This window comes from Cydia splendana, chromosome 27, assembly GCF_910591565.1.
Source record: "Cydia splendana chromosome 27, ilCydSple1.2, whole genome shotgun sequence".
NCBI lineage: Eukaryota > Metazoa > Arthropoda > Insecta > Lepidoptera > Tortricidae > Cydia > Cydia splendana.
In genome coordinates this window covers 4238018-4253306 of record NC_085986.1, presented here as the reverse complement: position 1 = coordinate 4253306, position 15289 = coordinate 4238018, and the positions used below count along the sequence as shown (strand labels likewise).

The window sequence follows — 15289 nt, the reverse complement described above, 5'->3', positions numbered from 1 at the left end:
AAGAACATTTGACAGTTCAGCGCCATCTGACGTGCAAGAGCCATCAACTTCCTCCACCTTCCTTTTCCTGTGATTATTCAACAACCTGCCCGCATTATTTGCGATTTAAAAAGGTTCTACGGCCTTGTGTGAAGAAAATACACGATGGCAGTGAGGCTATTATCTAAACTAAAGCTTATCCCAGAATTGGGAGGTGCCGCGTATTCGAGCTCGGCCGCAGCACCTGCTACTGTGTCGGACTTCGATATCCAGCACAAAACACCAGTTATTAGGAAACAGTCCCACATTCCGAAGGCTCACTATGGAGGAAGACACGCTGTTACGATGCTTCCAGGCGGCGGTATCGGTCCGGAGTGCATGGGTTACGTCAGAGACATATTCAAGTAAGTTTCTTGGGACAGACATTCTTGGTTATATTTATCCATACCTGATGCGGCCCTGTGCCTATTTCGGTCTTAAATTGACTGTTTATGTATATTCATTAATTTTAACGTATTATGGCGTAAATTATTGTCGAATATTTGTAAAATAATGGAATTTATGTTACCATTTCAAGGCTAATATGTCTTGGTCACAATTTGCGCAGTTTAGAAGATTGTAAGTATCGTATGTCGGATTATAATTAATGACACATACGCTAATATGCTCTTTCAACACTGTTATCTTTGTCATGTGCCTCTGCACACATCTCAATATATATTTTTGTTGATTGTATAGTACTAATTAAAATCCAAGTCTATATTTTAACTGTCTTCTATCACTTGGAAAAATTTAATTTTACAGATACATTGGAGCCCCAGTAGACTTTGAAGTTGTGGATATCGACCCTAATGTGGACAATGATGAGGATGTGCAGTATGCCATCACCACCATCAAGAGGAATGGTGTTGGACTTAAGGTTTGTATGACAAGGGCACCACCAGCTGATGGGTAGACATGCTATATCACATCACTTTTTCGAAAACGTAATATTACACTGAGATATCACATCACTCAATGTGAACAGCGCTACTGTGTGTTAATCTACATTGAATCGATTACACGCGCTTCGGCAGGTCGTCCACACTCACATAATGAATGATATCTGAAGTATTGGTTGATTTTTGGGCGAGAGATATCTCATTTGTAATATTACGAGCATTACTTACACATGTCTACTGATGTGCTAGGGGGGGGCAGTTGATATGGCCCGATATGGCGATGGCTGCTGCAGTTGCTTTTCCTAATATCAATAATTACACTATAGTCAGTAGTAGTAGTGTAGTTAGGTATTTAAAAAAGAGTAAACAGGGCTTCATAAGCCAGTTGAGGGTAGATGAAAACATTACATGATCAAATAATGTAGGTTAAAGTCAGGTCATTAAGTGACAGATCCAGGTGGTTTTGTATTTGGTTGGTTAATCAATAAATGTAAATAACAAACCGAAAATTTACAAATTATTTGTTAACTTTTATTTAAGTATAGATACAGAGTATACGTCATCATCATCAGTGTTACCACAAAACCAATATTGCCAGTAATCCAACCTTTTAACTGCAGGGCAACATCGAAACCAAGAGCGAAGCTGCGTACGTTACCTCACGTAACGTAGCCCTGCGTAACGAACTAGACATGTACGCTTACGTGATGCACTGCAAGTCATACCCCGGACTCACCACGAGGCACAAGGACATTGATGTCGCTATTATCAGGTAAAATATTAAGTAATAACACCTCGACGGCGTTGGCTAGATAACCTTGACGCCTGATAGGAACTGATGGGAAATGGGTCAAGACCGGGATACGTGGAAAGGGAGGAGTGAGGCCTTTGCCCAGGAATTGCACACTCTATAGTCTGTATCTTTAGGTATTTAAATAAAAGTAAACAAATATTTTGTAAATTTTCGGGTAGATTTAACATTTATTGGTTAACCAACCAAATACAAAACCGCCTGGATCTGTCACTGAACAACCTGACTTTAACCTACATTATTTGATCGTGTAATGTTTTGATCTACCCTCAACTGGGTTAAGGAGCCAATTGAGGGTAGATTTTGTTTACTTTTATTTAAATACCTAAAGATACAGAGTATAGGCTCATAAATAAATAAGTGTGACGTTTTCAACTAAAAGGTACCACATTGTTGGTTGTCAATAAGATTGATTTCAAATTGAAATTTATAGAAATAGCGCTTTATTGACAACCTAACCTACAATAAGTACCCTTTTGGTTGAAAATGGCACAAATTGTAGACACTATAGTAGCCGCAAACCAAACTGACGACTATGGTCATAAAACCTTGCCTGATCGTGGCAAGAGCGAGAGAAATGAGAGAAAGTGATATGACCCCGGTCCTCAATTTGGTTTCGGGCTACAGATGTAATGCATAAGTATCTTCCATCGTATTTATACGGCAACGTACGAACGTGTCTTGCTATTTCAGTCAGTCTCGGTAAAAAAAGTACTGAGGTTGACTGAAGTAGCATGACAAACACGAACGTTTCCGAGAAAATACGAAGGAAAACAATTATGCATTACACCTGTACAACGTTTTACAGTATATATGGCCCTCTAAATTTTCGACGTAGTTATGTAATGTGCTTATTAAGTTATTATAGCACCGGCACAGATTATATAATAGTACCGGTATCGTAATGTAGCACCAGATGTACTGTAATAAAAAAATAATATCTGGGAAACCGAGCTTTGTTCGAAAAACATATAAAAACTCAAAAATGCGCGTTTTCCCAGAGATAAGACGTAGCAAGATCGATTTATCGCCCCCGCGAAAACCCCCATATAGCAAATTTCATCGAAATCGTTAGAGCCGTTTCCGAGATCCCCGAAATACATATACATATAAATAAATATATAAAAAATAAAAATAAATAAATATATATATAAACAAGAATTGCTCGTTTAAATAAAAATAAAAAATTGTATGTTTTTATTTCCAGACAGAACACAGAAGGTGAATACGCCATGTTGGAACACGAATCAGTGGCTGGCGTCATCGAGTCCATGAAGGTGGTGACCGCCAGCAACTCCGAGAGGGTGGCCAGGTTCGCATTCGAGTATGCCAAGAAGAACGGACGTAAGAAGGTAGGTAAAGAAAATAGACACTACGGATGTTTTTTGCCTAAGATACTCGTGCTTTTAGACGGCCTCACTGTGGCTCGGCTTTCAATACTGACCATTCAAGTGTAATTTATCATGAACAATTCGAGCGCGCGAGCAATGTCACTATTTGTAGTATGTATTAACAAAAAAAACAGGATCACATAAAATTTACAGAAATTGATGTACAAAGGTTCATCGTTATTAAGGGATCTCTTCCAGCTAAACTTGGGAGTATGTAGATGAGTGAAAAACCTAGTCAAACTTACTGAATGTATAATAATATTTCAAAAGTAAACTAGCATGTTGTCAACAAATAAAATACATAAATAATATTAAACATCACTAGAGTAAAAATAAACTTTGACTCTCATTTCCGACTTATATGTGACTTTCCATCAGATCCATGTGCATAAGGACCCTTTTCTGATGCAAAGGTCCTTATCTTATGCACATGAAGCATAAGGATCCTTCTCTAATGGAAATCCACATATTGCTTTAACGCAGATTATCCAATGAAATGGCTGATTGTCATAAAAGGGCTATCTAGTCAACAAGTGTATATTTAATTAAATTCCTCCTACTTCAGGTGACTACGGTCCACAAAGCCAACATCATGAAGATCTCCGATGGCCTGTTCTTAGAGACATCCCGCCGTCTTGCAAAAGAGTATCCGGAGCTGGAGCACAATGACATGATCATTGATAACTGCTGCATGCAGCTTGTAGCCAAGTGAGTGCAGCGAGTGAGTGAATGAATGAGTGAGTGAGTGAGTGAGTGAGTGGATATCTGATGGTCTGTTCTTAGAGAAATCCCGCCGTCTTGCAAAAGAGTATCCGGAGCTGGAACACAACAACATGATTATTGATAACTGCTTCATGCAGCTTGAGGCAAGAGAAGGTAAAAATAAGTGGGATAGAGAGGTAGCGGAATGGTATCCTAGAGATGGAAAGAGGAGAGAAGGGAGACCAATAATGAGGTGGTCGGATGACATCAAGAAGCATGCGGGAGTAAATTGGATTGGGACAGCACAGAATAGAGAGCTATGGAGAGAGCTGGAGGAGGCCTATGCCAAGAAGGCAGACTGAATAATGAATAAAAAGCAATGACATTCAAAAATATATTTATTAAAATTAATTAAGGAAAAATGTTAATATAAATGAAATGTGAATTAATTTAAATGTAATATGTAATGAACTTTTTTTTTTTTGGTCAATAAAGGGTATTCTTATCTTATCTTATCTTATCATGCAGCTTGTAGCCAATTTAGTACAGCTATTTTACCATTATCAGCTTAGCCTCCATAGCCTCCAGCATAGACCTCTCTCTTTGTGTACGCCACTTATCCCGGAGCTACCCAACATTTGTCTTGTTCGATAGTGCCCCGCTACGTAGTGCATAATGCTTAGTGCTTGCGTAGTGCATAATTGTTTTCCGTTGTATTTTCTCGGAAACGTTCGTATTTGTCATGCTACTTCAGTCAACCTCAGTAGGTACTTTTTGTACCTCTTTCATAACCTAACAAGTGCTATAATATAACGAAAAATCACGCGTGTTTAATATTTAGGAGGATTATTAAGCGGTTAAATAACTACCACTTTACCAGCAAGTGTGTTATAAAATCCAATTCAATTTGATCGCAGGCCTCATCAATTCGACGTGATGCTGATGACCAACCTGTACGGCTCCATCGTGTCCAACGTGGTGTGCGGGCTGCTGGGCGGCGCCGGGCTGTTGTCTGGAAGAAACTACGGCGAACACTACGCGGTGTTCGAACCTGGCACTAGAAACACAGGTACGTTAGTTGGACCAAATGGGATAAGTGGGAACGCGTTAACCCTTTACCAGACTTACATTTCAAAAATGACAATCGAATGTCAGTCTTAGCCATCGAAAATAGAGCACATGTTTGAAGTGCCGCAAGTGGGAAATATATATCCCTTAGCCTGGCAAAGGGTTATGAGGCTATCGTCCGTCCAGTGGCGGAAGTAATTTTCGTTTCCATTTCAACCTGTTACGGAAAGGGGACGGCCGTTTCTCCATACTAACGTATTTCCCATTTTCCTCTCTGGATATTGATACTATGCAAAATATTTTTGCATAACATGATGTATATTAACCATAGCTATGCCCCCACGTTTTACTTTTTTCCATATTTGGATTATTGTAAAAATTAGGAGCGAAAAACAGATTTCAAACATGAAAACATTTTTTTAATTAAATGATGTTAAATTTAATAATAATTAAAAATTCGAAAAAAATCAAACATAGGTTCAATAGCTGTGGTTGATGTACAACAAATTGTGTCTAAATATTTTCAATAATGTTAATATCCAGGGACGAAAATGGGGACTACGTTTGCATGAAAAGGCGATTTCGCGCGCGTCCTCCACTTTCGTCTTAAGTCATAGACATATTTCACACTTAAGAAAAACACTTTATCTACAGGGTGAATTTGTTATGTTTGACTATACGCTGAGGGGTGAATATACAGGGTGGAAAGGCACGACGATCCTTCCCGGAAGTATTAGGTCGTTTAAGTGATACAGAGACGATTGGTAATGGTAAGAATCGTTAATTGAGTAAAAAATAAAAATAGCAAATTTACTACTTTTTAACTGTGGTGACAACCCTATAGCATGTGCACATCACGGCTATAGATTAAGGATCTCCGTCGGGAAAGCTCGGGACTTTACACTTTTTTCCGATCGTTGACAGAATCGCAATGATGTATGAATGTCGCATAAATGTCAAATAAATCAAATGAATGCAAAAATATTATAAACAATTTTATTACTTTCTTAGATAATTATTTTTTGCCAATATTTAACACTATCTTCTCTTCACATACGGTGTTCAAATGTACCTCCGTGTCTTACAAGGCCGCCGCAGCCCGTGCCCGAGTATGTCGATGCACATGCGATAGTGTATGCTCTTCGTCATTTTTCCTCCGCAGATTGTCCTCCGCAGAAAGCACCAATTAGCCTTTGTCTCATTTCGTCCGCAGTTTCACATTCCGTTTGGTACACCATATCTTTTACACAGCCCCACAAATTTAAATAGCCACGAGCATCTAACAACGGCATTTTTATTTGAAAAATATGACATTAAATAAGTAAAGTTCAATAAAAATTTAATTTCAAACTGATGTTTGTTTGACGTCTGATGACGTCTTGTCTATTTCCTACCACGCAAGAAGGTTTGTTAGTTTGGTATTGAAGAGTATTTATTCTTGATTTATTCTAATGTTCTGTTTTGCATGTACCTACATTTGGTGCATCAAACACAACCTACTTATAATAAAAAAAATTTTTTTTATTATTTTAGATAGTTTCTATTTATTCGAAAATAATTTTGTGAAACGTGTTAAGAAACTAAAACCTTTTTATCAGTCAAGGAAACCAGAGATATTTATAAGACGATTGCGTACTTTTGAGTGGTTGTCAATGTCACCATTTGAACTGTCGTTGTAATCAATGTTGTGGTTAGTATTATTAATATTAAGGAATAACATAACTACTTCATTCAAGTATTGAACAAGTGGAACCACTAAAAAATCGAAAATCCTGCAACGATTCTTACCGTGTTGTAAGCAGACCTAAAAATGGTTAGATGGCAACAAATTAGCATAATTTCCTGTCGTATACTGATTGTTTACAAGTAAGTTCATTGACCCTGTCACCTGTTAGGGTTAGAACAAAGTAGTTTTTTGCATGGATGTTTAAAAGGCCATAATTTATAAACGGTTGCCCATATTAACATAGTTTCTATGGAGAAAATATAGAGCTTAGGCTAAACTATCTCCCATTTCCGGAAAGGATCGTCGTGCCTTTCCACCCTGTATATACCAATTTGTAATATTCATTCAACAATTTTTAACTCCAGGCACAGCGATCGCCGGCAAGAACATAGCCAACCCCATCGCCATGATCAACGCCTCCGTCGACATGCTGGAGCACCTCGGGCACCACTTCCACGCGGAGCTGATCCGCGGCGCCGTCACCAAGACCATCAACGTGGACCGCATCTTCACCCCCGACGTGGGGGGGACCGCCTCCAGCACGGACGTGGTCAAGGCCATTATGGGTAATATTGGACAGGGGCTCGGACATTTTTAGATACTGGTTGTTGGTAGGGCCATAGAAAAAAATATTACATTGTGCAGGCGCGTAAGTTAAATATTGCAAACGAGAGTAAGTTAAATCGCAACGGCTTGCCGGAGCGATTTATAGACTCGAGCTTGCAATATTATTACGCCCCGAGTTTGTTTTTACACAACACTTTGTTTGTTTTGACAATGTTTTTCTTCACACTTGCGATACAAAAATGAAGTATAAAGACAAAAAACTGTTAATTATGGTACTATAAACTTCATTACTCCCAAGGGAAAACGCTTTTTCCATTACTCCCGCTATGCCTGCGTGCAATTCCACATTTACTGAGCGAGTGTGATGAAAAATACATAGAATGCTCACTCCATACATCAGTCTTGGTACCAAAACGACTATTATTTTCGTAGTCGACATCTAGCATCGAGTAGCGGAATTATCAGTACTGCTACTTGACAATAGATGTAGCACCGACCGAAAAGTCTAATGCTCAACAATTTTCAGCTAATATTATAACCGGATTAACCGGAACTCTATTTCCAACTCCTTCCGCTTCTAATATTAATTGTAAATTGTTGTTCAGTACAATTTCCGTCATTCGCGACACACGTGACATCTAGTGTCGAGTAGCAGTACTGATAATTCCGCTACTCGATGCTAGATGTCGACAACGAAAATAATAGTCCTTTTGGTACCAAAACTGATGTATGGAGTGAGCACTCTATGCTTACTATATTTCTCTATGGTAGGGCTGATTTGTCTTTACGTCACAGATACTACATAAACTAGACGTAGAAAATAATCGAAAATCTGTCGATAGTCATCGCAGTTGGTTAGGGCGATCACTGGTGCTATTCATCGCAAGTTCTTACTTGATGCGGTGAATTTTTTCCTAAATCTTTCAATAATAACATAATCATTTTAGTGACTGGGATATAAAAGCAGAGATGACCTTATGACAACCAGTAGTATCAAGCTTTTAAAGGGTCGATCAATTTTTTCTTGTTATTTTGTTCCGTAAGCCAAAACGAGTATGTGTAAGTTGGTTGTGATGTGACTTGTTCCCTAATAGATGGTGTAATATTAAGCTTATACTTTTACAGAAGCCTACTTTGACAAAATTACTACAAAAAATTGTGTTTACTAAAAAAAAAACCTGTGAATTCATGGTTTTAAACCAGTTGGAAGACGAAACACAATGGGTTATAAGAAAAAATAATCGATCCATTTAATGAGATTTAAAACTTAGAACTTCATTGTAGATGACGCCACTGTTAATAAGAAATTTAATAACAGTAGCGACATCTGTTACCAAAGCGCCAAAATTAGTGAAATCCCAAATACGTCATTAGAACGTGTGAAATTAAATCGATTTTGGTAATTTTGGGACTTAGGTAAGGCCAAAGTGTCTCTTAGTTTGATTTTGGAAAAGTGATAACTTGAATCTTTATAGGCATCATTTTTCTTGTTGGTGAGCTAAAATTGAGAATATTTTTTAGATTTAGGCCGATTTGTAAAGTAAAAAATTAATACGAAATTCATCATATCATCATCATAGGCCTTTTCGTCTATTGCAGACGATTTATGGTGTAACACCGGAGAAACACGAAATTATAGCGTGAAATATTACTTACATACCTTTATGTACTAATTGTTATTTATTTCATTATTCTTAATTTTAGCTGAACCATACAGTATTCTACCACACTTTAGACAGCAACCAAATATGTTCGAATACAATTGTAGTACTTAATAGTACCATTTTAGTTCTGTACGCTTTGTCATAGACAATTTTTATTTATTTGGAGTTTTAGATGTAGACCATAGACAGTAAATCAGCCAATTATTTTTTGTTATGTAACAATTGTGTCAAAAATGTACCGCTAAATAGTTTCCATGTGTCGACAATAATTTGAAATCATGTATTTATTTTACCATTTTTGTATTAAATTTTCACTAATTTATTTCTGTAGATATTATTTAGACAATTTGTAAAAAAATGAAAATTGAATAGCCTTTATCGTCTGCTTTGTCACTGATCTTACAATAAACCTTATGCTTTATATTTTAAGGTCGAATATTGACTAGCAAAGATCTGTTATGAGGCATTCGAAAATTTAAGTACAAGATGTAATTATAAAATAGAATTTCAGTTACCGCTGTGTAAGTAGATAATATTTATTTATTTCAATTGTTTTAATATTGGAAATAAAAGCCAGTATTATATAGGCTCGTTTCATTTTAGCTGTAACTTTAGAATTTTAGATTATCCTTATTTATACTATATATCTTTAGGTATTTAAATAAAAGTAAACAAAATCTACCCTCAAATGGGTCCCTAAGCTAGTTGAGGGTAGATGAAAACATTACACCGACCAATTACAAAACCGCCTGGATCAGTCACTGAACGACCAGAATTTAACCTACATTATTTGATCGTGTAATCATTACATCATTACACGATCAAATAATGTTGGTTAAATTCTGGTCGTTCAGTGACTGATCCAGGCGGTTTTGTAATTGGTCGGTTAACCAATGAAATGTTATAACTACCTCTAATAAGTAATAAGTGTAATAACTAGTCGAAAATGTACAAATTGTTTACTTTTATTTATATACCTAAAAATACAGACTATAGAAATAAGTACTGTATCGTAGATAATGCTATAAGTAAGTACAGTCGCCATCAGATATATCGGAGCGGTCAAGGCGCTCACAAATATCTGAACACGCCTCTATTGTCAGGGCGTTAGAGTGCGTGTTCAGATATTGTGAACACCTTGGCCGCTCCTATATATCTGATGGCGACTAGACATACCAAAGTAGAGTTCTAAATGTTGTAATCATTATCCATACTATCGGCGCGTAATTAAATAGCTAATTACAATTTGTGACGTTCGCAATCAAAATGCACCACATTTTCGCTTGCTATAAGGACACTGACAGGTTATTTGTATAAAGATACAAGCAAATTTCGTCTTTATGGTAAGCGACAAAGTGGTACCTTTTGACTGAGAACGTCACATTTAAGTATTTACGTTAAAGGTGACTTGTCCATTCCCACGTTGTGACGTCACCATAATAGACGTGCGCGCCGGTCGAAAAAAATTAGGCGGCGGCGCGCCACGAAAAAATCCACGGCGGCGACGTGGGATTTTTCAACTTTTCAACATTAAGACGTATAATGAAAAGTTACGCTTAACCCTTAAGGGGCTACCCCACGCCAATGACCTTCGATCTGTATCCCTTAGTTTTCTAATGTTTTTTGTACCTTATTATATTAACAGCAAGGCTTTAAGCAATATAGTATCCCATATTTACTTCAAAGTTCATTGTCTTCGAGATATTTGGCATCTAAGTTGAACATATACCAGCCATAGCCATAACTTTTGTGTTAATTAGTTTAAAATTAAAACCCGGGACATCTTTTTCGAGACATCAAAGACGAACCCAAATATGTAGATTTCGTACATGTAAGATCACCGCAAATTAGATACGAAAAAAGTGTTTTTTAGACAATGTTTAAAAAATTCATAAAAAAATAAGTACTTATTCATTTTTTTCAAAATCCGGTGGACAAAACTGGAGATAAAAGATTGAAAAACCGATAACCGTTTGTCTTATAATTCTATCTGTAGTGCAAAAAAAGGAGATACGATTCAAAACTTGTCAAAAATCGATGAAAACCTCGGGTAGCCCCTCGACAAGGGAAAAAATCTCAAAAAACTGTGTTAGTATAATTTTTTTGGTGTTATTATCTTATTATGTGGTTGTTTATTGTAGAAAAATCATGAAAAAAATATATTTATAATAGTTCCGAAAAAAACATACGTATGTTAAATATGTTGGATGTTGCCAGGTTCGGTGTACATAAAAAGATACGCCGCATAATGAAAAGACGTCCAGTATTTTGGATACATACAGTACTTTATGTGCATAAGGTTTTTTTTTGTCAAATTCATGTTTTTAATAAATATAGAATAATTGCATTTTTTAATTACAAATACACTTACTGATAATGTCAACTTATGTTATGAATTAAAGTCAAACCTATTATTTTTATATTTTTCCAAAAACTTTATAGCTCGTAGGTGGTAAAATTTTACTGTCATTTATCAAACTTAGCGGGGTATCGTAGGAGGACTAGGAGGCAGTCTGAGCAATGGTTTTTACAATAATGCATGCAATTTTATCAATATTTTCCTAAGAAATTTCTCAAATGAAATCGGGTCTGTCTCTTGATGTCTTGATGAACGCACAGGAAAAAAAATCCGTAAAAATATTTTTTTATCTATTTGGTTCATTCGTTCATTACGTTGTAAACCGACAAGTAATGAATTTTTAAAACGTTTTGAAACACCTAACATACCTCTGTTTAATTTATTTACCATAAAAACTACCAGAAAATTTGATAATTTTACTCTTCGCATACTTGGCAATGTCCAACATACTGGACTTAGCAAAAGTGCCGTGTTATCGAGAACGGTTAAAACACTGGACATTATACTTTGTAAATGTGTTTTACCCATACATACAACACATTTTTATGTAAATCATACTGCCACATAAGAAATTGTTAGTATTGTGTTGGTGCGACATAAAATTGTAGAAAATAAATTATACAATAACCAAAAAAAATCCGTACTAAATTATTGCCAAGTAAGTAAGTATTTTCATCAAAAATGTGAGAGTTACGTAGGAAGTGGCGCCCGCATTACATATTTTAACGCTGCATAATACTGTCTTATAAAAAAATATTCGGCGCGAATTTTAGACTACCGGCGGCGGCGGCGGCGCGCTGACTCTATGGCGGCGGCGCGCCGCGGCGGCGCGCACGTCTACACCATAAGCGTTGCGGCTCATATATGAGCCGTGGGAGTGGACAAGTTAAAGCCTTTTGAGCGCCATTTCTCATATACAATGGGGTTGGCCGGTGGAAGTTTTTAGCAGATGGCGCCGTCATAGCTTGCCCCGTCAATCCCTAGAATTGTGTCAAATTTTTGTTTTTTTAATACCCTGGATGCCAGCTCTTTAAGCCAAATCTCATAGAAAAAGGGGCAAGCTATGATGGCGCCATCTAGGCAAACCTTTGACAGTTGCCAACCCCATTGTCACGCACACGCCTACGTAGTTGGTAAAAGTAGGTAATCTAATTGAAATCACGAAATATTATTTAAATAATGTAACGACACAAGTCACGACTGCTTTAACCCCTCGAGTCCCAGCCACAGATAATGCGAAATGTCCAAAGTATAGTCCGACAATAAATTGTGGAAGATTATTGAGGGCGCCACTTCCTACGTAACTGTCACATTTTTGACGTAAAATGCTTTAACATGGCAACAATTTAGTATAGAAATTTTTTAGTTCTATTTTATTTAATTTCTACTATTTTATGTCGCACTATTTTTTGACTTTTCTTATATTTTGTATGAAACTCCTATCGGGCATTCTCGGCTCCGTTCGGCTCAGCATTGCTCCAAGCAATTATTAGGGTTGGCACAACTTGACGTCCCTGCGTGCCACCACAGATAAGATAATGACGTGAATTTTGACAACCCTAAATAGCCGAAAGGGATAGTGCCATACATTAGAAAGGAATAGCATGATTCGTCCCTGAATCGCTGTCAAACTTCGGTTTTGTAGGAAGTGTCCTTTCTGTACGGTAGTAGTCACCTGCAATAATATGTTACTCAACGAAGGCCGCAAAAATATGTGACACGCTCATATGGCTCTACAAATAAGATCGTGTCAGATAATTTTGCCGTCTTCGTTGTGTAATATATTATTGCAGGTGACTGTACCAGGGATGGCTCACTCCGCGATTTCGTCGCTTTGCAACAGGTAGCTAAAAGTACATCCGCTCCACACCAATTTTGGTGGCTAGCCATATGCCGCGCGTGGCGCTGTCGCCACCTAGCGGCCATATCTGTCCTGATCGTAACAGACGCGTTTTGTTAGAGAGTGAGTCTTCTGTACCTAGTGCTATTATTTATTCTGTGACTGTACTATAATGGGGTTGGCAACTGTCAACGGTTTGCATAGATGGCGCCATCATAGCTTGCCCCTTTTTCTATGAGATTTGGCTTAAAGGGCTGGCATCCAGGGCATTAAAAAAACAAAAATTTGACACAATTCTAGGGATTGACGGGGCAAGCTATGATGGCGCCATCTGCTACCGGCCAACCCCATTTATTCTGTGGCCTTAGTGTTATCAGCGTTCAGAAGGTTAATAGTTAAGAAACTACGGGCTATACATTTCCACAGGACGTTATTGTCTATTTTTCAGGTAACATCGAACATGGTTTCAAGAATAGACACTTCATGGAGTCTCAAGTTAATTAAGTACCATCACAATAATTTAAATCTTATGTTACAAGCAAAGAACATTTTAATGGGCGTATTGTCAAAGTAAAGGACCATGGGTAACTTTGTATGGAGCCTGGACCCAACGCCAACAGAAGAGAGTAAGGTCATTAGATAGGTATTTCTATGTACTTCATTTTGTTCTATGGGCACCAAGCGGAATTCCATTGCAAAACTGAGATATTGGTATTTATGCCAAAATGTCGTCACCCTTATTACCTAGGCAATAGAGTCCAAGTAAGTAAATGAATTGCTGCAGGGTAATGTTCGCGCACGGCCGGGCGAGCACACCGAATGATTTGCCGCGCTCGCCCGGCGGTGGACTCTATGGCCTAGGTAATAAGGGTGACGACATTTTTACTAAAATACCAAATTCTCCGTTCTGCAATGGAATTCCGCTTGGTGCCCATAGAACAAAATGAAGTACATAGAAATACCTATCTAATGACCTAACCCTCAACTCTGTTGGTTTTGGGACCATTTTGACGCATAGTCCTTTACTGCCATCTTTCGACACAGGATTAAAACTTTTAGAACGCCATTTAACTTTGATCCTTATTCTTTCACTGATATCTGTTAAATATCAAAAGGTCATCTACACGAGTATAGGCCATACCTTTGCCACAGCAGTAAATTTACCGTGACTACATAATTTACTTTGGCAATACGCCTCTATACGAAATTCTCTTTGGTTACAAGTGTGTCGCTTAACTTCAAACTCGGGTAAATCCATTCGACCCTCTCAGCAAATCTCTACCCTATTACCTTTTCTTAATACCAAAATCGCATAATCTGACAGATGGATTTACCCGAGATTTAAGCGACTGAAGTATGTATATTATTAATAGATATTTAAATCATGTTATCGTATTGTTCTATAGTCCCTATGACAATATTATGATGAATTTTGCTAGAGAGTATTGTTGTAGGTGAGTAAATAAAACTACCAAAATATTACAAAAAGTTTTATTCATTTCATAATAATTATAGTAAAAAATCATTTCACATGAATTGATAAAATGTCTGTCATACACCAATGTAGGTGTTTCGAATTGACACTATTTTATGTCAGAGGAATCTTTAGATAACCTATTAAGTGGCAGTGACTTTGAGCATTTAATAACCGGAGTCGCCTTTAAGAGCTTAGCTCTCTGCCGAAAACTTTGCACAATTGTGCAAACTTTTGTATGGCCTGACATGGCTATTTGTACGTTACCAGGCGTGGCTCACTCCGCGATTTCGTCACTTTGCTACAGGTAGCTAAAAGTACATCCGTTCGGCCCCAATTTTGGGGTTTGCCATAAGCCGCGCGTGGCGCTGTCGCCACCTAGCGGCCATATCTGTGCTGATCTTAACAGACGCGTTTTGTTAGAGAGTGAGTCTTCTGTACCTAGTCCTATTATTTCTCCTGTGACGTTACGTTACAATTCATGAAGAGATAGCAATACATTTGACGTCCCCTCCCCCGCAAAAATCGGCAGACTGTTTTGTACAGAAAATGACAGCCAAGGCATCTCCAGTTACTAAATGCTCTAAGGCCAGTGAGAATAAATTTCACATTTTGAACTTAATCTTATGTCCGTCACAGCAGCCCCCGAATACATGTTTGTACACTTTGCTGATTATACGAGTATAGTATGAATCATCCGAGATGATTTTTTTGCCTTAAACCCCTAATATATTATGTTTAATTAACAGGTTTCTTTATCTATTACT

At 37.5% G+C, this 15289-nt stretch overlaps 1 protein-coding gene across 1 annotated transcript; it reads left to right on the top strand.

Annotated features, from left to right (window-relative positions):
* Positions 1-28: 28 nt before the first annotated feature.
* Positions 29-9433, top strand: LOC134803747 (isocitrate dehydrogenase [NAD] subunit gamma, mitochondrial-like). Its single transcript, XM_063776582.1, has 7 exons — positions 29-383; positions 784-898; positions 1541-1692; positions 2939-3083; positions 3688-3830; positions 4742-4893; positions 6984-9433. Exons 1-7 carry the CDS (start codon positions 145-147, stop codon positions 7214-7216), a joined length of 1179 nt encoding a protein of 392 aa, XP_063632652.1. The 5' UTR covers positions 29-144; the 3' UTR covers positions 7217-9433.
* The last annotated feature ends 5856 nt before the right edge of the window (positions 9434-15289 follow it).

Coding starts and splice junctions, on each gene's coding strand:
- LOC134803747 (XM_063776582.1), top strand. CDS start 145: ATGGCAGTGAGGCTATTATCTAAACTAAAGCTTATCCCAGAATTGGGA. Junction 899..1,540: donor GGAATGGTGTTGGACTTAAG/GTTTGTATGACA, acceptor TTTTAACTGCAG/GGCAACATCGAAACCAAGAG. Junction 1,693..2,938: donor ATTGATGTCGCTATTATCAG/GTAAAATATTAA, acceptor TTTTATTTCCAG/ACAGAACACAGAAGGTGAAT.